The sequence below is a fragment of the Cinclus cinclus genome, chromosome 4 (assembly GCF_963662255.1).
Source record: "Cinclus cinclus chromosome 4, bCinCin1.1, whole genome shotgun sequence".
Classification (NCBI taxonomy): Eukaryota; Metazoa; Chordata; class Aves; order Passeriformes; family Cinclidae; genus Cinclus; species Cinclus cinclus.
The window spans coordinates 27,051,877-27,073,640 of NC_085049.1; the positions used below are offsets into that span (position 1 = coordinate 27,051,877).

Sequence of the window (21,764 nt, forward strand, 5' to 3'; positions counted from 1 at the left end):
CCCCCCCCCACCCCACGGAGGGGGCCGGGGCCGACCCCGTCCGGAGGAGGGGGTCCCGGGAAGGGGACCGGAGGGGGAAATCATCCCCCTCCGCCCCCTCCCTCGGACCCCCTCCTCCGGAGGGGGCCCACCCTGACCCCCCCCCCCCCCAGGGACCCCCTCCTCCGGAGGGGGCCCTCCCCAACCCACCCATCCCCTCCTCCGGAGGGGCCCACCCTCACCCCCTCCCCCCAGCACCCCCTCCGGAGGAGGGGTCCCTCCCTGACCCCCAGCCCCGACCCCCCGGGACCCCCCGTGTGATGTGAGGAAAGCCGGAACCCCGGCGGTGTCGGGCGGTGTGTTTGACCGGAATGGGGGGGTCCCGCCGAGCGGGTCCGGCCCCGTGTGGGGACTCCAGCGAGAGCAGAGGGCACCGGGTTCCAGCCCTCTGGGCTTTATTCTCCGGCACCCCGAGCCCCGCTGCTGCGGGGGGCAAAAAAAGGAGAGCGGAGGATGGAGAACGGGAATAGGGGGCAGAGGGAGTGGTCGGGGGAAGGTGACAACTACAGAGAACTGGAGAGCTGGGGTGTGCGGGCAGCAGGGGAGGGGACTGGGAGTAAGGAGGAAGAGGAGTGAAGGCAGGTTGGGGGGATCTGGGAGGGGGAAGGGGAGCAGGGAGAGGGGGCAGGGGGTGCCGGCGTGGGGGGAAGGAAGGATGGAAGGAGGAGGGAGAGGACGGAGGGTGTCCGGGTGTCCAGGGTCGGGGTGTGTAGGGAGAGAGGGGATGGGGGGACTGGGCCGGGGGGGGGGGAGGGAGGGGAGGGCTAGGGGGGAGAGGGAGGGGGGGGGTTTGGGGGGGGGAGGGAGTAGGGGGTGGGGGAGGGGAGGGAGAAAGGAGAGGTATAGAGAAAAAAAACCGGAAAAGTTAAAGAAAATAAATGCGGAAAGAGATATAGAGCCCGGCCCGGCCGCAGCCGCCCGCCCCGAGCACCGAGGGGCAAATGGCTACAGACGCCATTCCCGGGGCTTAAATCCCCCCGGCCCCGCCCCGCGCAGCCGCTCTGGGACCCCGCGCACCTGTGCCGGCCCCGCCCTCCACACCTGTGCCGGCCCCGCCCGGCCCATAAATGCCGGCGGATCCGCAGCTGCTCCGCTCGGGGCGGTGGGTGTTCGTCCCGGGCTGCGGCCGGACCCTCGCTCGGAGCGGCACCGGGATCCGGGCCCAGGAATTCGGGTCCGGCTCCTGCCGGTATCTGCTGGGGGTTCCTGCCGGAGCCCCTTTTTTTCTCAGCGGGCAGGATGAGGGATTTGGGCTTTAACAGGGTCCGGGATGACCACGGGCTGGAGGAGCCACTCCGGGATGGGCCCTGGGGTCGAGCCCGGCGCTGCCGCTCCAGTTTTGGCCGGCGCGGAGCTAGGGTTCTGCCGGGGCTCCGGGCACGGTCGCACCGCGGCCGTCAGAAGCCGGGGCTGTGCCGGAGGAGGGCGGCCGTTCCCCGGAGCAGGTGCTGGATCGCGGCTGGAAGCGGGCGGGACGCGGGTACCGCCCCTCCCTGGTGCTCGGACCCGCTCCAGCCGCTCATCCGGTACCTGCCGGATGAGACCTGAAGCTCTCTATCCTCTCCCCTGCTTTCTCTGTGGCTCGCAATTACTAATGGGAAGATCTCTGGGTTTTGAAGAGCCAGTGAAAACTATTTACTCTTTGTTTCCAGAGCATAGGAGATTCTGAGTTGGAAAGAGCCACGAGGATCATCAAATCAAATAGTGGTAAGTGATTGGCCCATGTAGGGATCGAATTCAGAATCTTAGCCTTCTTAACACTCTGTTCCCAGCACCTGAGCCAATCTCAGGGTCATGAGGGAGGTCCTGCCTGGAATGGGAATGGCTGCTGATAGCAAATGAATTCCAATGCAAATGCAGCTCCTTTTCTGCTGTACGCCAGCATCTGACATGACACCCCAAAACTTTTTTGCATAATTCTGGTTTCCTGCCCTTTCTAAGGTTATATTCAGCAACTACAAATACACTCATTCCAAGTCCCTTTTTCAGGGAGAAATAAGCAGGACAAGTCCTGAGGGTTCACTTGGTCGGTACCCACAGTTCTTCTGGAGAGTGTTAGGTCTGGTCCAGCCTGCAAAGGAGTGTTTGCTGCAGGTGAGTGTTCACAGCCCAAAATCACAGCAGATGCCGAGGCTGGGGCTGCTTTTCAGGCCCAGAGCTGCACGGAGCCCTCAGTGACTCCCACTCACTACCAGTTATGTTCCTTGGTGTTTCCTCAATGTGTCCTAGTTGGCTGGGAATGCAGGGCAGGAGGAGGCTGGGAGCCCCAGAAAGGGAACCAGCACCTGCTGACCTTGGTATTTGCAGGGGAGGAGCTGTGCCTGCAGTGTCCTGCCGGTGGGATGCAGTGTGCCAAGCACACATCCTGGGGATGGGCACTGGGATTCCTGGGCAGTGCTTGGATGGAGGTGGATAAAGGGCTGCCCATGGCTCCTCGGCCAGGGGCTGCCCTGAACTGCCACCTGGAGATGCTTCAGGTTGTACAGACCCCACTGCCATCCCAGAATTTCCCCAAGGAACAGCTGGCAGTACCTGAGAATGTCGGCAGGGTGTGTTTGCAGAGGGGCTCAGACAGCAATTCCTGGAGCTCTTGCACACCCCCAGGTATGTCCCACCCACCCCAAATCCCTTTCAGCTTGGAGACATCATCCATCAAGGGAATCTTCCCTCATAGAAATTAAAGCCCAAACAGTAGCCCTCAGAGATGCCTTAAAATAAACAGTTAGAGTTGGATGAAGTTCTGTTTGGATTAAGTTTAGAGTTCTTTAGGGAGCCAGCTAGAAGTAGGGAGCTGATGGAAAGCTTTCACAGAAGGCTCCCACTAGAGGTGTGCTCCAAGAGCAGAAGGAGTCCCAATGTTGTCAGAGCTCCTGGAAAGTAGATGGAACAAAATAAGGTAATTCATCCTCATTTTCAGGTCTTCAGGGACAGATGGAGGGCTGAAGAGTAATACCTTTCTCTTCAAACTTGTGTACTCCCAAGTGAATGCTGGTTGCATTCTGACATATTTAGAAATATGGGAGAAAGAGAGACTGTGGACAGAAAGGATGTTTTTGCTTCCCTCTTTAAAAATTCACAGAAAATGACTGGTTTTGCCAACAAACGTTTTTCCACTCAAGACTTTCCCACCAACTTCATTAAACAGAGGTACATCACAGTTGAGACACCCGTTAAACAAAATAGTACAGAAATACCATTGTTCCTGCTGGTGATGAGAAAAATGGTGCAAACTAAAATATTCTGTCCTTTCCTTCCTCCATCAGAAACTCTCACAAATTAATAGGTTTTTTGTGGTTTTTTTAATACCCTCCCCCCTTACGTTATTAAATTTCCAATAACTTTGCTGGGGGGCAACTACTCTTTCGTTATACGAATCAGTAATTGCAGGACAATAACATTACACCATCTTTTTTCATGGCTTGTGTGAAATACAGTACACAGAGATCAAATTATGGCCAGCCACATGCCTTTGGTAAAATTAAGTCTGGTGAAATCACATTTTCTTCAAACTCAGAAAGCCGCATGTTGAACCCATGTTGTGTTTTGAAGTTCAATTCTTTACAAACTTCTTCTTCAAAACAAAGTTAAACACCTGTCACCCCAAAGAAATGGCCATTTCTAAAGCTGCTCCAGAAGAGATGAAAGGTTTGAACTTCAGAGAAGCTCTTCACATGCCTTGATCGCCATTCAATTTGTTTCAGACAGGGGGTAGAAAGTCTAGTAAATATTCACAAACCTACAAGTCAAAACAGTGATACCAGTGATAAATATTCTCAGTTTTTAAAAAAACTTTCTGTAGTAACACATGTGGCTCATTTAAGGAACTGACGGTCTTCTCCTTTGAGGCGTTTTTTCCGGGGCTGCACAAAGTCATCGTCCGAGTCATCGGTATGTTCTGGATTATCCTTTCCACTCTCGCTGCTTGGCTGTACAGGGAACTTTCTCTCTGGATAAAGGTTCCTTAGAAGATCCTCAAAGTAGGCTTCAAGTTTCATGCCAGCATCAGCCACTTCTGAATCGGGCTGTTGGGTGAATTAACAACATCAGTGCATCATGAAATAGCTTTGTACTTAGATCTCATTAGGTCTTTTAGGTACAAACTACAAAAAACCATCACTCAGCAGCAAGAATGGCTATGGAGCACCTTCCAGGGCCCCAAGGAGCACAAAAACCCAGAGTGAAGGCAGATCTTCCAGCCAACAACCCCCTGTGATTTTTGTCTCTGACAGGTGATCACAGAAGCCACAAAAATCACACTGCCTGGGTTCTCAAAGCTATATAAAGATTCTAAGAACTGTTAACTCATGACTGGAGTGGAAGCAGGGGGGCAGAGTTTTGTTGTGCTGTAAAACATAGATATGTCCTCAGGGTGTTATAAACTTCTCTAGCTTACAGATAGTTTTAGTAACAGTGAAAATATCACTGAGTAGACAATGACTGTAACATGGAAGACTAAGCCCTCCTGAAGTCACCCACAGCCACCACAGCTATCAGTTTCCTGAAGCAGCAATCACCAGAGTTGGAATAATTCCTTGCTATCAAGGGTGTCTGGATGAGAACCCCACAGAGGCCACTTGCAGAAGTCTTTATCCCCACTGTAATCCTCTCTCATTTTGTGGAACATGAACCACATGTTTCCTTATGTGCAGTAGGGGACAATAACAATTACTTAACATGCTACTCGAAATAATAAGGGTGGGTACAGAGCTCCCAGAATGAAAATCCCACTGAATTTAAGATTGGATGAAGGCGATCATAATGCCCACCATTAACCTGTATGAAAAAATTGTCTTTTTCTTTTAGCTGCCATCCTGCAATTCAGCTTGTTACCATCCTCCTCCCTTCTAAGGAAAGACCTCCACTGCAGAGTTATCTTAGACCACAGTAGTGTCAAATCTGATCTATGTTTTCACTGCAGTCTCATCATCCAAGTAAGTTCAGTACAATAAATTCTTGTGTTATAAGTTCTACCCCCATTATAGTTTTCCTGAAAGCAACTAAGCCAACAAAATATGATAAAACATCTGTTTTTCTAACCTCATTAAATTCAGCACAGTTCTGGAAAATTAGTCTGAAATCAGCCACAAAATCTTCTGGCTTTGTGTAGAATGAATTGGTCACTTCAAGTCTTTTTTTGATGGTTGACAAGTCCATAGGCTTTTTGATTATTTTGTAGTAATCAGGGACCTAAGTGGAGGAAAAAAAGGTGCAAAATGCAATTGTGTTCATAATTTATTGTTTTAAAAACCTTCAGATTTGATGGAGTGGGCAAGACTTAGTCTCATCTTAAAAGTGCAACTCAAAGATACAAGAATTGCACTTTTAACATACACGCAGACAGTTTCTGGAATAACAGTGATGTATGACAATTTGTTGGCTAAAATGCACTCTTTCCAATACCTATTTTAAAATCAAAGACAAACACATAAAACCTCCACTAACTACATATAACAGAGCCAATGAGTTGGTTTGGACATTATTTTCATGTGTAGTCAAATAAGCTATCTATTAAGTTTTATTTTCAAGACCACCATATGAAGTAAGTCTTTTGAAATGGCAGCAAATTTCAGAGATATCAATGGTTTTCATACCCAAACTGTGGCTGTAAGATTAAGGATTTTGTTCTTTAGAAACAATAAGAAAGTAAGTAAGAATGAAAACCAGTGGTAATATATATTTTTTCTACTTTCTCATAACAAGATTCACGTTTCTAATACCTGAATCTAGTAACACATGACCGTAATATGAATAATCAATTAATCTCTTGAGCCATTTCTTATTATTAAACTCTGGAATGTCTTTCAGAACTCTTAATCAAATGGAATAAAGGCTGCCTAGGAACATAGTACTTTTTGATGAACTCTTTCCCCCTTCACTTGTCCTTCCCCACTGACTTGTCTTGAAAAACATCTTGTCATCTGATCACAGTGGTAGCTCTTTGTATCCTTGGACTTCTAATGCACCCAGGTAATGTTTACCATTTTTAACCTAACAAATTTCAAGTCAGTAAGAAATTCAATTGGCTATTAGTACTAATGGAGTACCCCAATTCTCAAAATAAGGTAATGTTTAAAACTCCCAAATATATCCAAATTTACCTTTTCAGTGATTTAACTTGGGATATGAAGTCAGCAGTGTTAGAACTTACTTTCTGTAGCCATTTTTGAAATATTAAGTAGAATCAGTTATTGTGGAATTTTACTTGTAAATCCCCTGCTGATGCAGGGCTTTAGCTTCCTCCCTTCAGACAGTTTGAATAAAGCTAAGCATGTTTAATGCACTGAATGTTTGTGGAATTTGACTTAAGATAATGGACTTCAGAATGCCATTAGAAACATGGCAAATATGCTGCTAACATAAAATGGAAAGAAGTGAGGTACATACTGTGAGAGGAACTGGATCTTGAAAGGCAGGACTCATTTCATGACAGTAGAGGTATAGCAGCAGTCTTTCGCACTTCTGTGTCAAGAAAAATAGATAACCAAGTGATTAATGGCTTATTCTAAAATCACAATCTACAGAAAATAAAGAGCTCAGTGTTCACCATTTTCTTTGTGTATACAAATACATTAAACTGGATCTTGAGCCTTGAAAGAGATTATGAAAATACTTCTGTGTGATTTCATGCTTGCTGATTCCTTTTCAGAATCTTTACAGGGCTTATAACTTACATTTAATGCAAAATACAAATAGAACATATATAAATAACGGTGTGATAGAGTCTGTCCTCCACACACATACACACTGCTCTTGATGGGCAATATGATTTGTCCAAAGATAAGAACACCAGGTGGGAATTGCAGGAGGAACTGTCTGGATGCTTGCATAACTAATGTATTCCATGGTGGGGAATGGGCCTGCAGAAGGGTACAAAATGCTCCTGGAGACTGAGCCAGCTGGGCAAACTGACCTCCCGAGGCTGCAGGGCAGCTTGCAGGTGGATCCCACCCCAGCAGGATACAACCAGCATGAGGATGGGAACACTCAGCTTTGGACAGGTGAGTAACAGGTGGAGATAAAATCCTAAAGTAGCTCTATGGGTGCTTTTGGTGCTTTGCAATTGTGTTTTGTGCAAACCTGTGCTTTTCCAGCTGAACCTGTCCATGTTACAGCCCTTCAGGCCTGCTTATATTATACATTGCACTGGCAATATTACATACTGTGTTAGCAATAAATCTCATCATAATCACCCACTTAATCAATGTCATGAGCCTGGGAGTCTTCTCTCTACTACTCTTCCATAAATGTAGATTAAGACCCCAAATAAAATACTAATTTCAGTGTTATTTACACAAGTTGCCAACTGCAAACAGGTGAAATGCTGACAAAAGTTTTTAACACAGTTCAAAACTGCTTTAGCTTGAAAGTTTTAAATAATAATTTTATCCTTACCCTGCGGTCTATGGGTGCCAAACCCATGGTGTCTTCCAATTTTCTTTTTTCAGAGCTGTGAGCAGGTTTATCACAGTCATATTCAACTTCTGGCTTGGACAAATCCCGACAAAATGTACAAATCCACTCTCCACTAAAGAAGACAAACAGACACATTGACCTCAGTGAGGGAGCACTCTTTGCTGGAAGGCTTTTCACATATTTCTGGGTAAATTCCTCATCTGGGGGCTGGGTTTTCTCTGCATCTCTGTTGTTTTCTTGGTGGTGGTACAAAAGGCTGTGACAGCTGGCAAAAAATGCTTTATTACAACTTTGTTTCCTTTTAGTTGCACTGCTGTCACTAATTGTGTCCCAGCAGAAAGACAGATGGTCTCTACCTTTGTCAATACTGAATTTTTTCACTTGAGCTCACAGGATTTAAGGACTGCACTATGAAGAGTCCTGTACAACCACAACTACAGAGAGACTGAAGGAGTAATATGGGCTGAACAAAAGGAAAAGTGTTAGTCTTGTGTGGTGAGAACTACATACCCTCTACAACCTTGATCTACAGTACCTTACTAATCAAGAGATGACCATAGACAGGGTTCTTTGTAAAACTGAAAATACTTCACTCCCAAAACCTTTCAGATGTTCATGATTTTACCGGTTTGTGTAAGACAATATTGGAGATTTAAATGTCAGTGTAAGGTTATAAGAGAGTTAGTTCTGCAAGCTATGTCCACTGATTGTTGAACACAATTTATGAACTTGAAAAACTGAAAAAACTATGAAGAGTCTATATTTTTAATATACCTCTCTACAAAAAAAAAAACACCAAAAAAACCCCTGCACCCTTGCAGATAACCACTAGAGGGCTGAATCACCACACAACAGAATCCAGCAATAACCCATTATGGGATCAACTGCATTTATATGCCAGAGGTATGTTATTATAAAGAGTGTCTTCATAAATGGCAAATATTTCTGCAGAAGCCGTTTTTCATTTCAATATTAAGGCAGAAGGCGTCACAAATTTAAAAAGAAAATCTTACTATTTTCTATTCAGTTGATCCAAAAATTTTCACTATCTGCCAGTTTTAGCATGCAGTGGTGAATGATGGACATTTTGCTTCAAGAAGTTTTACCTTCTACTGGCTTAACTTCACAGAATGATTTATGACAGTGTCACCTCTATGCCTGGACTAGCCTTACAGAAATGATGTAGCAGATAGACAAAAATTGACACATACCATGACCTAAAGATATTGTGATACAAGACATCAAGGAACAAATTAAAGACAGAAGAATGATGCATTAAGATATCTAAGAATCAGGAACAATGTGGTAGGTTGGAATAAAGGAAAGAATATGCTGTGACCTTACAACTCTAGGTGGGAACATTGTTTTAAACTGAAAGAAAGTAGATTCAGACTGGATACAAAGGAAAAGTTTTTTAAGGTGAGTACTCTGGAACACTGGCACAGGCTGCCCAGAGAGGTGGTGCATGCCCTATCCATGGAAACATTCCAGGCCAGGTTGGAGGGGACTCTGAGCAACCTCATCTAGTCGATGTCCCTGAGCATTGCAGGGGGGTTCAAATTAGAGGACCTTTGAAGGTCCCTTCCAACCCAAAACACCCTGTGACTATGAACCTCTGAAATTGCTCTATCCATCTGAAACAGGAACAAAAAGCAACCCTGAAAGCAGCAGACTGCCATAATAACAATATTATTTTGTGTGTTTGAAGGAACTAATGATAACAGGCTAAAGTTTGTTTGGCAGACTTACAGCTGGGGGAAAAAAAAGGCAAGCAAAGCCACAAACATGAGAACAAAAACCTGATACATCAGAAGTCAGGAGGAAACTTCAGCTAACTGTGCTCTGGAGGCCATGAACACAATGCACCTGTAATAATATGCACCTTTACAGATCTGCACACCTGCCATCAAAGTGACTTTTGGCTCCTTGCCCTCACACATCTTTACCTGTTTCCCCTGAATGATCAAGTAAAAATGAAGCATTTTAAAGACTTGTTATTGAATATTTAATTTTAATACCAACCAAGTCTTGAAATGCATTGTTATCTGTCTGCTTCAAGATTACTTTTTGTTTCCGTGCCAGAAAGAATATTTATTTATCTAAATGCTTACTGTAGCCTTACTGCATTTACCTTATGGCATTAAGCTGTAACATAGCATTGTTTTAATAAAAAAAAAAAAAAGCTGGAATTTGAAGTTTCAAAAAGAGAAACATTTTTATGTGCCGTTTCAAGTAGCATTTAAAAGAAAGACACACTTTCCAGAAGTATGCCTGTTCAGAGTAGCACAGAGATCCACGTGCTAATCTAAGCTGCTATCCAAATGTTCTATACCAGTAAACTATCCTGATATTTAATCGGAAGACCTCTTATTTATAAAAGCATTAACCACTGAGCATGTTATGACCAATGTTTTTATCCTTTAATCCAAACAAGCTTATTACGTGACATTTCCAAGCTGGGGCTTTGCAAAATGCTGTTTATTTTAATCAAAGACACTAATTCCAGAAGCAAGCACTGGTAATGCTTGCAACAATAATCTATTTAAGACTCTATTTTGAAAGTCAAGAAACTGAGCAATGGTTTTGTAACAGCCAATGAAGAAAGCTTAATGCTTGTTTCAACACTGACTGAGATGTTATAAAATATGTCAGTCACTACACATCCCATGCTTGGAGCGCAGCCATGTTTAGCACTAAAGTAATATATTTAATACTATATTAAATCAGATTTTTCCTGTAGAAATTTCTTAATTTTTTTCCTTTTTTTTTAAGAGCATTATTATTAAGAAATACAACCCTTAAAACTTTTTATGACAGATTGGTAATTCCATGTCCCAGTTTTAATAATAGATGTCCTACATGTAGTCTTGTTTAACTGTCAAGTAAGTGAAGGGTTTTGCTAGATTTTGTACAAAAATATGCAATTGAGCTGAAGTTTTGTGAAAATTCAGATTTTATCTAACTAATAAAACTATTGGACACAAGACTTTAAAGAAGACACTGCTCTTCCTCTGAGACTCAAACTTCTTATCCTGGGTTTCACAATGCAAGTCTAAGGTCTTTTAGTGTAATTTTAGATTGAATTGAAACAGTCAATTACCTTGGAAAGCTCATCAATGTAGGGACATGACAAGAAAGATGGAATACTTTTGGACACTTCTCACAGCAAAGGAGCTTCCCTCCATTTTGACACACAGCACACCAGTCTTCGTTGGGATCATCCTCTTTTCTGCCCTCGCCAGTGTGGGAGGATCCCATCCATCCTGCTTTCCCAGGGCATGTGTTCTCCTGCAGTACCCCTGGCTGGTCATCTGTGCTGTCTGGTGCATCTGTTCTTAGCATAGCTTCAACAGAAGTGGAACTGTGATTGGTATCCAGCAGCAAGGAAGTCAGTATGGACTGCAGGAAGAAACACAGGAAGTCAGATTACAGTATTTATGTGAATTTACGTGACCCTAACAATGTGCAAACTGACCTGAGTAACAGATTTACATGCCAGCAGCCATACAACTTGCAACATGCATGCAGAAATTACTAACACACTATAACACAGGCTATTTACTGCTCCACCAATAAAAAATTAATCTCTGGTGGCCCAAAAATCTAGTACCTTGTTTATGGATATTCCCACACTATGACTGGAAATGCTTCCTAGCAGCACCTGAAAATTTCATCTCTGCAAGTTATTTTTGAATTTCCCAGGTTTTCAATGGATAAAAGCAGTCCGATCACACAATTTAATTTAATTGGCAGTAGGGCTAGTTTGATTTTGAATTTCATCTTTTCCTTAGCTTTGTAATTTTCCCCTGGAACAGTTCCCAACAGAATACAAGTAAATAATTTTAGTCCCCATAAATACAAAATACCCTCCAAAGAGAAAGGGGATCTTTCTAGCTGTAAATATTACATTCCGAGGCCGGGATTCTTCCTCCATCTCTTCCTTCACTACAACGATTGGGAAATCAAAATTTTCTGATGCAGGCGACTCCTGTTTAATTTTGATCGGCTCCAACATAACAACAGGGACTTTGTGTGTAGAGTCAGCTCCTGGTGGCCTGCTGGAGGAGCCAGAACTGTAAATGACATGAAGAGAGAGGAAAAGAAGGAAATTAGGAGTCAGAACTGGACACCTTTTGTACACTGATGCTTTCCAAGACCTCAGGATGTTAATCTACTTGGTTTCTTTAAATCCTGAATAGTATTCCCTTTATGGAATGCAACATCCAAGCTAATTTCCTTTGATATATACTGAAAAAGCATTACAAATGGGAAAATTTTAATGGTGCAGCCTCAAAACTAGAGAATTACTCATGGTTTGACCCACTAGTGAAAAAGATGCAAATAATCTCAGTTTCTTTCAGATCATACACAAAAAAGCACCTCCACTGAACATCCTAAAACACATAACCGAATAAGGCAGATAAAACACATATTTACATTATCTTGGAAAATTTTCCTGGAGCCTTGCAGCTCTACCAAAACTTGGACCCTACTTATAGAACTAGATCTGTCTTTTTTCATGTATTTAGTACTAACAGGATGAGAACGGACAATCTAACTTTAAAATACCTGCTTATCTTTTTAAATAAAATGAAGAATTTAAATCTAACAAAATGAATTCAAGCAGCAGTATAATGAATCGCATTTTTAAATGCAAGACTCTTCAAACAACCATTTAAACTGCTCATAGGAGTCCTTCACAGAATTTACCATATAAATGGAATAGAGAAAAAGGTATTCTAGATTAAAAAGCACCTGCATTCCTAACTCAAGTAGGATGAATGTTATCTGATTTTTCTCTGCATGAAAAATTAATGTCTCATGTATGCTCTAATTTATTGCAATGCATTAACGAATCTGCACTCTTCAAACAACACTGTGTAAATATATTTGTTCATTAATATTCCATCAGTAAGGGATAAAAACATTTGTATAGACTCTCAGTAGATATCTAGTGCTCACTTAACTGTATTGCAGCAGAAAATTCTTAATAACCCTCTTTGTAACATCAGTTCCTTAAATCTGAAGTAATTTATAGTTCCACAAGGGTTTTTAATATGCAGTTTTTTCCTTCAGGTGATTTTTCTGAACTTAAAACCTTATTTATAAATGGTATTCTTTTAATAACGCCAACCTAGCCATCATTTATATATTCAATACATCTTTAGATGTTCTGTTAATACATTACAAATGAAATTACTGCTTTTAGAATGCAAACAGTGCTGTAACAACCATCAGGCCTGCCTGACCTGTTAACAGAGAAGGTGAAACAAATCGACATCTTTATGTATTAAAGAGAGAAGAGACGGAGGCATGTTCTGTAGAGGTGGAAGTTACATTTACTTCTCTCACACTCTCTCCTTACCTCTCTCTGCTCCCAACACTGGAGGCACTGGGTGAACGAATTGGAGGGTGCACGTTTGTCATACTGATTCCTCCTAGGACACAAGGATCAGATTAGAACAGAACACAGGTCTGTGCCAAGTCTGAGATACGACTCAGAGAAGTACACACGTTTTGGGGAAAATTTCTCCTGCAGTGAGAAACATCTCATTTAATACATTTTCATGAAAGGATGAGAGGCATGAGGTAACCGAGGGTTATGATGGGTGAGTACCTCTGCCTGGCTGACCTCTACACCTGATCACTGCAGGCTATTTTGTCTTATTTAAATTCAAGCAGATCTCTCAGGAGAACTGCCAGGAAACCTTGAGCTGGTGAGCAGGAAGGAGTCTGGGGGACAGATATGAGAGAGACCGAAGGTCTGGGACCCAGAGAGCCAAAAGCCTTGTGCAGCAGACTGCTGAGCAGCAGCCCTGGGAAGCCTGAGTGCGCTGTTTGTGCTGTCTGTGAATGCACTGCCGCTGTCTCTGCTACCCGCCACAATCTGGGACCACCGTACAAGCGTATGAACATTGCATGAGTGCTCCCTGGGAATTCCCACAGCCTTCCCATGGTGACAGGAATCCCCTGGATCCTCCAGGTCCACCACATTCAGCCACCCATCACAGTAACTTCTCTGGTCATCCTGTGACAGTGCTGCACTACTGACCCAAGGCACCATTTCTAGTCTGCTGTTACATCCTATCTCACTTTTGCAAATACTTGTCTCTTACCACAGCTGCTAGGTTTTAATCAGGTGTACACCTGAGCGTGTCACTTTGCTATGGATTTCTATTCAGTCTGCTAACATCTACCCTTTTTTTCCCCTCCCTGTTTTTAAGATCTGGACACTTAACCTTTGATCACAAATGCCAAAATATTATCTCAACTCTACCTCCTACTAGGGTTTCTACAACTTTGCCTTCATTTTCTCATCTTTCATCTTTAAGATAAAGCAGAATTAATTATGATGCCAGTGTTAACCTTGCCATATTAGATTTTTCAATTGCACCACTTAAATAGAAAACTGCACCAAATTTAATTACCTGAGAGGCCTGGTGATGGTACCGAGGAATTTGGTGACTGCACAGTCCTGTTTGAAGGGGGTTTTGGCTGATTCTGCTCTACAGTGCCATCCTTCCTTACGGCATTATCCAGTGTGATGTTTCCTGAACAATCAATCTAAAAGGTGGGGAAGCAAAAGTAAGCAGTTAGTGCTGGGAAAGGGAAAAAAAAAAAACCCTTCAAAACAACAAAGAAAGAAACAAAACCAAAAAGTCTCTGCCACGCTGATATTTTGAAAGCAAAGACCAGAATGCATTTCACCAAAGATTACCCATCCAAAAGTGAGATAGTTACTTTAAAACATATCCATCTGGCTTTCCCTAAAAAGAAATAGCCAAATCCAGACAGTGCTTCATTTTAAGAGCAGATGATTCTCTAAGTACCATTTTTTCTCCACAGGCTACAGGGAAGGCTTAAATCAGACAGGGAGCTTTCACACATTGAATTGAGTTTATCTCCACACCTTCTTTGAACATGCTCACAATACATACTCTCAAAAAGATAAAATGCTATACACAAATTACCCCTTAATCCACTGCTTTAACAGGACTGGAAGAAATTCAAAGGACACTCGATCCCATCTGTCCCACATACCCTCTGGACAGAAGCCATGCATATTGACTTAAAATGGAAACAGCAAACCAACACTTGCTCTTTCCACCATGGCTCAGGCCAGATAACTGGGCCTTTATTCTAGGGGCTCCCAATTCAGCATTCTAACTTTCTGTAAAAGCTACAAATTCTGGTTTGATAAGGAGGAATGACTTTTTGAAATGTTTGGTTTCTTCCAATATGTAAGATAATGTTTGATAAAATGTATCCAAAGTGGATGCAGCAGCTTTGGCAAGGTCAGCATATTTACAGTGATTTGTGCCATGTTATCTTGAAAGCATAAACTCAGTCACGCACAAGCAGAAGAGTTCTTAATACTGTGCACAGAAATAAATATGCCAAAATGTCTCACAGACTCAGTAGTTTTATGACCATGTTGTGTAGCTCCCCCTTTAAGTCTGACAGATACTGTGATTCTGTAGTCCATGTGCTCCATTTTAATAAAGAGGACACACAGTATGCAGTGTTAAATGTTAAAAATCTACCAGAAACCACTGCTATCTATGGACACTGGTCAACGAAAGCTAAGTTAACACATTTCTGTAAGGAGAATTATGAGGCCTGCAGAAAAATACGCAGCATACAAATAAACAAGTCCAATTACAACTTGTAATCCTATTTTAATTAGTTGTCCTAACAGCTGTTTCCCAGAACAGTTCTGAGTATTTCCAGCAATGTACAGGCAATTCTGCATTGTTTATTTCCTATAACTGTTTTGGCAAACAGAATTTCAGTCTAAAAGGTTTCTATTTCTCACAAACATTAAGACCTCAAAATAGAATCCATAAAACATTGCCTCTGTGTTACACTTACATCAGGGAGAGATGGCAGATTATAGGAGCTACCCACTGGGGAACTCAAATCTATCACGGGGGGACCGTAATTCTTCCCATCACACCCAGCAGCACTGGTGACTGTGGGGCTGGATGGAGTCGATGTTGTGCTGCTTGCAGTTGAAGGGGTGGTTGAAGTTTGTCCACTACTGATCTGCCACTAAAAAGAAGAGACAAAAATCCAGGGTTCAGCACTTTTTTTCCTTTGCAACAAGTCACATCTACTGAATGTACTGATAAAACCAGCAACTTAGTTCAGGAAGCTGAATTCAAACATAAAATCCTGATTTACTCTTAAGTTCTCTCATTTCAAAAACCAATCTCACAAAGACAACGGAAAATGACAAGTAGTTGAAAACTATGAATAGAAAAAATGAATGCAAATCCTTAAATTCAAAGCTGTATCTCATTGTTAAGTATCTATTAATAGTTCATGCTGCATTGACAGTGTTGTGGAAGAAACGTAACAGTTTTTGTGAAATAAAAGCATTACAGGTAATAGGCTGAATGCACAGCTGCTCCAGTGCTTTACCAAATAAATGGCTACAGTGTCACCTTGAAGTCTTTGATGTCGTGCTTCCCTTAATGACATAAAGTCATTAAGAATTTGAAATGCTGACTGTGTCTACAGCCACATATACATTTAACTCCATGATATGAAGTGCACAGTCAAGTCAAACCAAATTTCTTTCTCATTTAGATGTATTGAGTTTTCAATTACTTTAATGGAATTTCCTGGCAAATGCAGGCAAAATCTAACTCTGCTGAATTCCTTTTTAGTCATTCTATTTACTGGCCTCTAGAAAGACATTACTGAATAATGAGGTATCTTTAAAGAAAGGCATGTAGACAGGCCAGTCTTCTTTTCAGAGGCACAGAACAATAGTCACTTTTTATTCTTAAAAGTTCTCTTAGATATTGTACAGCTTTCTTACTGGTATGACACTGCTTTTCAGGTCACAGATTTGTCTGATTCTTTCCTGCTTACCTGCACTCAGGAACTTATGTGGTAATAATATGCTTTTTAGTAAAGATGAGCCTTCCTAAACACCCATAACACACATGATGTGTTTGCTTCTCTCCAGTTCAGCTGCTGATCATCTGGGCACTGATCAGTCTCACTCAGCAGAGGGCCCACAATTGTGGACACTCTTTTCTCCCCTCACCTGTAAGAGTTCAGGTTTGCCATACTCTGGGGAACCATGACAGCTCCAGCCTTTTAGCCAGTGTTTTACCTGGTTCCTGGTGAAGTCACTATCATCAAGTTACTAAACTGGGATTTTCTGATTTGTCCACTCACTGACTGCAGTGTGCAGACCATGGCCATGCTAAGTTTTGCCTAAGTGGTCAGAAACTACAGCAACAGCAAGTAAGAGAATGAAACACCTACACAGCACACACAGTGGCTCACCTCCCCAATGCTTCAGCTGCTTAGAACTGTCAAAATGAAAGCAACTTAGGTTACCTCATTAAGAAAACTATGGGTATCTTGTCACAGTAAAATCTCACACTCTATTTTAACTGAAAAGCACTCCAGAAGTATTGCAGAAAAGATGATATAAGGCACATTTGATGTTTAATTTCTAGATGGGAGAGTGAAAAGGGAAAGAGACTCTACCTGTTTTATAGCTTGCTGTGCCAAGAATGCCATTTGCAAGGGGTTGGGCTTTACTGCTGGCCTTGGTAGGTTCTGATTTTGGGGAAATCTCATTTGTTGTGCAGGAAGAGCGGAACCATTGGGCTTGGAACTATGATTCTGAAAATGAATCAAGCGTGGAGGTGCCTGCATAAAAACAATAAAAACAGTCCTGCAAGTTAGCTGAGATCTATTCTGTATTCCACACATCTTTTACTAAACAGTCCTTTTAAACTTCTGATACTCCTCATAAATTATACGCAAACAAATAGTACCGCACCATTTATCTCAATTACCAAAATAATTAATTTCAATGTTAAAACCTAGTGGACAGTTTTGAATTATTTTAATATATGAAGAGACATAACAGGAGCCAGTGAGAGTGTTTCCAACTTTGAAAGATATGAGAGAATCATTGGGTATTAGGCAAAATAGATTTAGCAAAAAAAATTAATGACATTAACTTTTTGATCACTTGACCAAAACTACAAAAATGTCGCTAAGCACTGTATGTGGCTGGGTAAAGGAAGATTTTGGTTTTTTAAAGAATAAATATAGGCTCGGTGCTGCCATGCATTTTGCAAGGCAAGTAGTTTAAAATGCCCATTCATTCCTCAGTAAAGAAAAGGTCCTCTAAACCATCTACATAGCCATGTGCTGAAGATGAAGATATCTGTAGTTAATGTATCTAAATTTCAGTTCTTTGCATTTTTTCCTATTTTACTTGACTTTCTCCCTCAGTGCCATGGAAAAAAGAGAGTCTAAAAACAGTACTAACTTACCTGATGAGAAGCATGAGGCTGTTGCATGGCTCCTGGCATTCTTGAGTTTGGCAGAACTACTGGTCCTGCTCTGTGTTGAGCTTGCTGTCTCTGAGCCATGACCTGCTGCTGCATGTGCTGGAGGCGGAGCTGAGCTAAGCTGATCTGTGTGGGGAACTTGGAGAGCTGGTTGGGAGGTAAGCTGCCTGGTGGCTGTAAGTTTGGTTCCATCACAGGGCTCTTGGGCATATGTGGTGGAGTCTCCTTATCTTCAATTACCAAAGAACCTATTTTAACCAAAATAAATAAAATCACCATCAGCAGAAATGCCATCACTCTGTCAGCAACATGCCGTCTCACTACAATCCAAAACATTTCTGAAGTAACTTGTTCCTTTATTCAGACTTTATTTTTTTTTCACTGGCTCTTATACCTGGCTTACCTACAGAAATTGAACACGTCTGATCATAAACAAAATGGCCTAAAGGTTGTGATTTCTGAAACTAGATAGATAAAACCAAATCACATTTATCTATCACTTAAACTCTTACAGGAACTCCAGTGCTGGTCTATAAGGGTGCCATTTCTATTGTAGCATTTCTCAGAATGTAAGGGACCATATTTCAGAAGTTCATTAAATAAGCATACACAAGAAAAAGAGCCCACCAAAAACAGGAAAGTCTGCTCATGACAAGCATCTCAGCTGAGCAGCAGTTCAGAGTTATCACCACACAACCTGACAGCTGGTTTCTGGAAATATGTTTCACTTTCAATTCCTGTCTCTAAGAAAATTATTTATAAAGAAGAAATTGGAGAATTTTCTTGCTATCATCAAATGTCCTCATGTCTGGGAAAAGGAGCTTATTTGCCTTAAAGAACTGCCATAACACTTTCTTCTTTTGACATTGTAGAGAATCGTGCATTTGCACCTCTGTACACTGAGACAGCAACTTCTGATGAAAGGCAGAAAATGTCCCACAGCTATTTCACAAAGCCTTCTGCACATGACAGAAAAATAAAAATGCCCCCAAGACAACAGTGGAGAGAGAAAGGAAGCACAACAGTCAAAATCCTGAAAGACCTCTAAAACCTTGAAGTCCTCCTGCTAAGCTGTTTGAGCTCTTAGGGTGCTTCTCATTGTGGCTGAAAGCTGTCCCATGGGAAAGGACCTGGGGGTGCTGGTTGACAGCAGGAACACTTTCTTTGGATGTGAAATAGGGTTAAAAACTGTATTCCTTGTTTCAGAAGCCAGAAGGGGTGAACTATTGGAAGTATTGACCAGAAAACTGAACGCTGCTATTTTCACCATCACATATAACATTCAAGCAAGATAAGTTTGCTAACACTTTATCATATTATTCATAAATAATACTTTTCCCCATGCAGTGCACTTTAAATGTTTTTCACAGTTAGGGAAATACACTTAACAGAGTAAATGAAGAAATGAATACAGTAGAGGCTATAATCACAAAAAGAAATCTGCTTTCAAAATAGGACCAGGACACCAAAATGCTAATAAAAAATTACCATACCTAGATTGAAAATATTCTGAGCCCAGAAGCTAGGATCACAGTGGAACTGGATGGTATTGTTAGCCACTGGGGAAGGATCACACCTTGCTCGGAGGAGATACCGTAGTCGATATGTAATCTAGAACAAGAACAAAAACAAGTTTTTTTTTCCTCTGGGGCCAGAGCCATGTATCTGAATAGCACAAAACCTCCAAACACATACACACACCACCCACACACACGCCAAACAAAGCAACCAATCAAAAAACCCCACCAAGAAAAACTCCCCTGAACAAGCCCCTAGAGAACAGAGGTTAAAGATAGAGAAATGTGTCCAAGCTACAAAAGAAGAGGTATTTTTGACATCTTCCCTTATTCCTAAAGTAGTTTTAAAAAGAAGTTAACTACAGCCTAAACAAAAATAACAATTATTTCCTGCAGAAATACATATCCTTCTAAAAAACTTGGCCATTATATTCAATGACTTTAACTACTTGCAAGTGAAGTTCAGATTTACATAACCATTGATGTTTTTTCTCCCCACGCATCTATTTTAGCCCATTCATTTTTCTTTCAAAGTATGCCATTCGTTTGGCAACAAGTATGATCACAGGAAATTTTCTTTTGTACTTAATTTAAGCTTTCTTCAGACAGCCAAAGAACATATTTTTATAAACTGTCTTTGAAAACTCAGATTCACAGATATTTTCAGATTTTTCCAATACCTTGGTTCCAAAGAACTGGGCTGTGATTACACAAGAGAATATTCTACCAAATGCTTGCAAATTTATCTAGTTCCTAAAAAGAAAATGTTGTCTTGCAGTTGCTTCACTACAAATGTCAGGAAATGATATACTAAAATATGTCTAATTTTAGAATCACACATAGCAGATCCTGAAAAAAACCTTGGGAGTTCAACTCTTGTTTTTCTTGAGTGATAGATTATTTCCTGGAAAAGAGATATACTTGGTGAAATCATCTTAACTGCTTAAATTATACAAGTTTGGCTTTTTTTTTTTGAGAGGAATTTCATAAGAGCCGGTGTACAGGTTTTTTCTTTCCATTTTAGGCAGGTCAGTTTAAGACTGTACTCAAAAAAAAAAAAAAAAACATTTAATGTGACTCAAGGTTTTCAAATGATCAGAGGAAAATTTCAAGTGCATTATTTCTATTTTGGATAGAGATTTCCTTAGGATTTTTGTGTACACTACCAGAATCAAGTAGATGACACTACAGAAATTCTAGACTTCCGTCCTGTTACCAGTACTGGTCACACACAGCTCCTGCCATGGTTTGCTCCATTATTTTCCTCCTATTGTGCACACACGTCTATCGTAGATAAACTCCTGACTGGTCACCTCATGTTAGTAAAAGTGAAAAGTACAGCCTGAGAGTACAGTACAGCCCTCCAGATCTAATGCTGCCTTTAAGTCTGGTGGGCATTCCTTCCTCGCTCCTGGATATGCTGGAGCAGAAGTCCCACATGCTCCTCTACACAAAATTCCTTGGAAATAGATTTTTCCAAATGCCCACAGATAGGTTATATACTCAACTCCTGAGCAGCATCAAGTTCTAGTCTGTTCTTTTGAAAAATACTTCTGATTTGCTGAGGCTTTCTGGGCTAGATGGTCCTTTCTTTCAGCTGTCTAATGTTTATATGATTAAGATGCCTAAAACTTGTTTCCTCACTCATGTAGCAGAGCCTTGGTGGCAACACTAAGCAATTATGAACAACATGACTCAGTTTTTATGGCATTTTCTCTATTCAATTAAAAAAAATGACTGGCTGAGGCAGTATATAAAAGGCAGACCAAATGAATTCAACTACTTGAAGTTGATAAAAACAAGTAATATTCTCCTATAGCTTGCAGTAGCAATAATAGGTATCACAAAAAAAAAGGAAGAAAGAAAAAAAAACCAACAAAAAACCCACCACCACCAAAAATCAACAACAAACCCAAACAAAAAAACCCACCAAATACCCAGGTAGGTTCTCAACTAACTAGTGAGAAAATAAGGAAAAAAAACTTTGTGAACCTGTTTATAGGAATTGGGAAAACAAACAAAAAAAAAAGCATCTAGCATCTTTCCTCACCATTGCCTCACCATAGCAGATTTCTGCTATCAAGCAAGTACAGTCTAGCAACCCTTGGAAAAATCAAGGTAAGCTTTTGGTTTGTTACTTCTCTGTCAAATTTTCTAGGATTTCTGTTCATCATGAACAGTCAACTTAGTGAGACAACATGAACTCAGATCTTAAGGATCACTATAGCAATGAAATACTTAGCTTTGTAATTGTATTGACAAATAAAAGCCTCAGTTTAATTTTTTATCAATTTTGAAAGACTTTCAGTGGGAGATGAACCTGACAGAACAAAGACATACAATAATATTTACATTTAGATGCTAGATACCAGATACAAATACTATTTTTCATGAAGCCAAAAGCTGTAGCAAGTATTGTAAAGAAGCACAATGATGATGTGGGACACACAACTTTTTTTTCCCAGTG

At 41.4% G+C, this 21,764-nt stretch overlaps 1 protein-coding gene and 1 long non-coding RNA gene across 4 annotated transcripts in view; one reads left to right on the plus strand and one right to left on the minus strand.

Annotated features, from left to right (window-relative positions):
* Nucleotides 1-2,830: 2,830 nt before the first annotated feature.
* The window catches only part of TRIM24 (tripartite motif containing 24), a 57,689-nt gene continuing 38,755 nt past the window's right edge, over nt 2,831-21,764 (minus strand). The window contains exons 9-20 of one of the 3 annotated variants that reach the window (XM_062491857.1): nt 19,274-19,391; nt 17,865-18,028; nt 16,963-17,127; nt 15,325-15,504; nt 13,881-14,016; nt 12,818-12,890; nt 11,360-11,525; nt 10,553-10,851; nt 7,432-7,564; nt 6,424-6,498; nt 5,077-5,226; nt 2,831-4,061 (exon numbers count right to left, since the gene is read on the minus strand). In XM_062491857.1, the coding sequence (XP_062347841.1) occupies nt 3,852-4,061; nt 5,077-5,226; nt 6,424-6,498; nt 7,432-7,564; nt 10,553-10,851; nt 11,360-11,525; nt 12,818-12,890; nt 13,881-14,016; nt 15,325-15,504; nt 16,963-17,127; nt 17,865-18,028; nt 19,274-19,391 (1,869 nt within the window). In that variant the 3' untranslated portion in view covers nt 2,831-3,851. Of the gene's footprint in view, nt 4,062-5,076; nt 5,227-6,423; nt 6,499-7,431; nt 7,565-10,552; nt 10,852-11,359; nt 11,526-12,817; nt 12,891-13,880; nt 14,017-15,324; nt 15,505-16,962; nt 17,128-17,762; nt 18,029-19,273; nt 19,392-21,764 lie in introns of all 3 variants that reach the window. The other 2 variants (XM_062491856.1, XM_062491855.1) reach the window with 2 other exon arrangements.
* On the plus strand, nt 4,579-9,948 carry LOC134043484 (uncharacterized). Its single transcript, XR_009933152.1, has 4 exons — nt 4,579-4,970; nt 6,903-7,037; nt 7,485-7,639; nt 7,758-9,948. It is a non-coding gene; the product is annotated as an uncharacterized LOC134043484 (long non-coding RNA).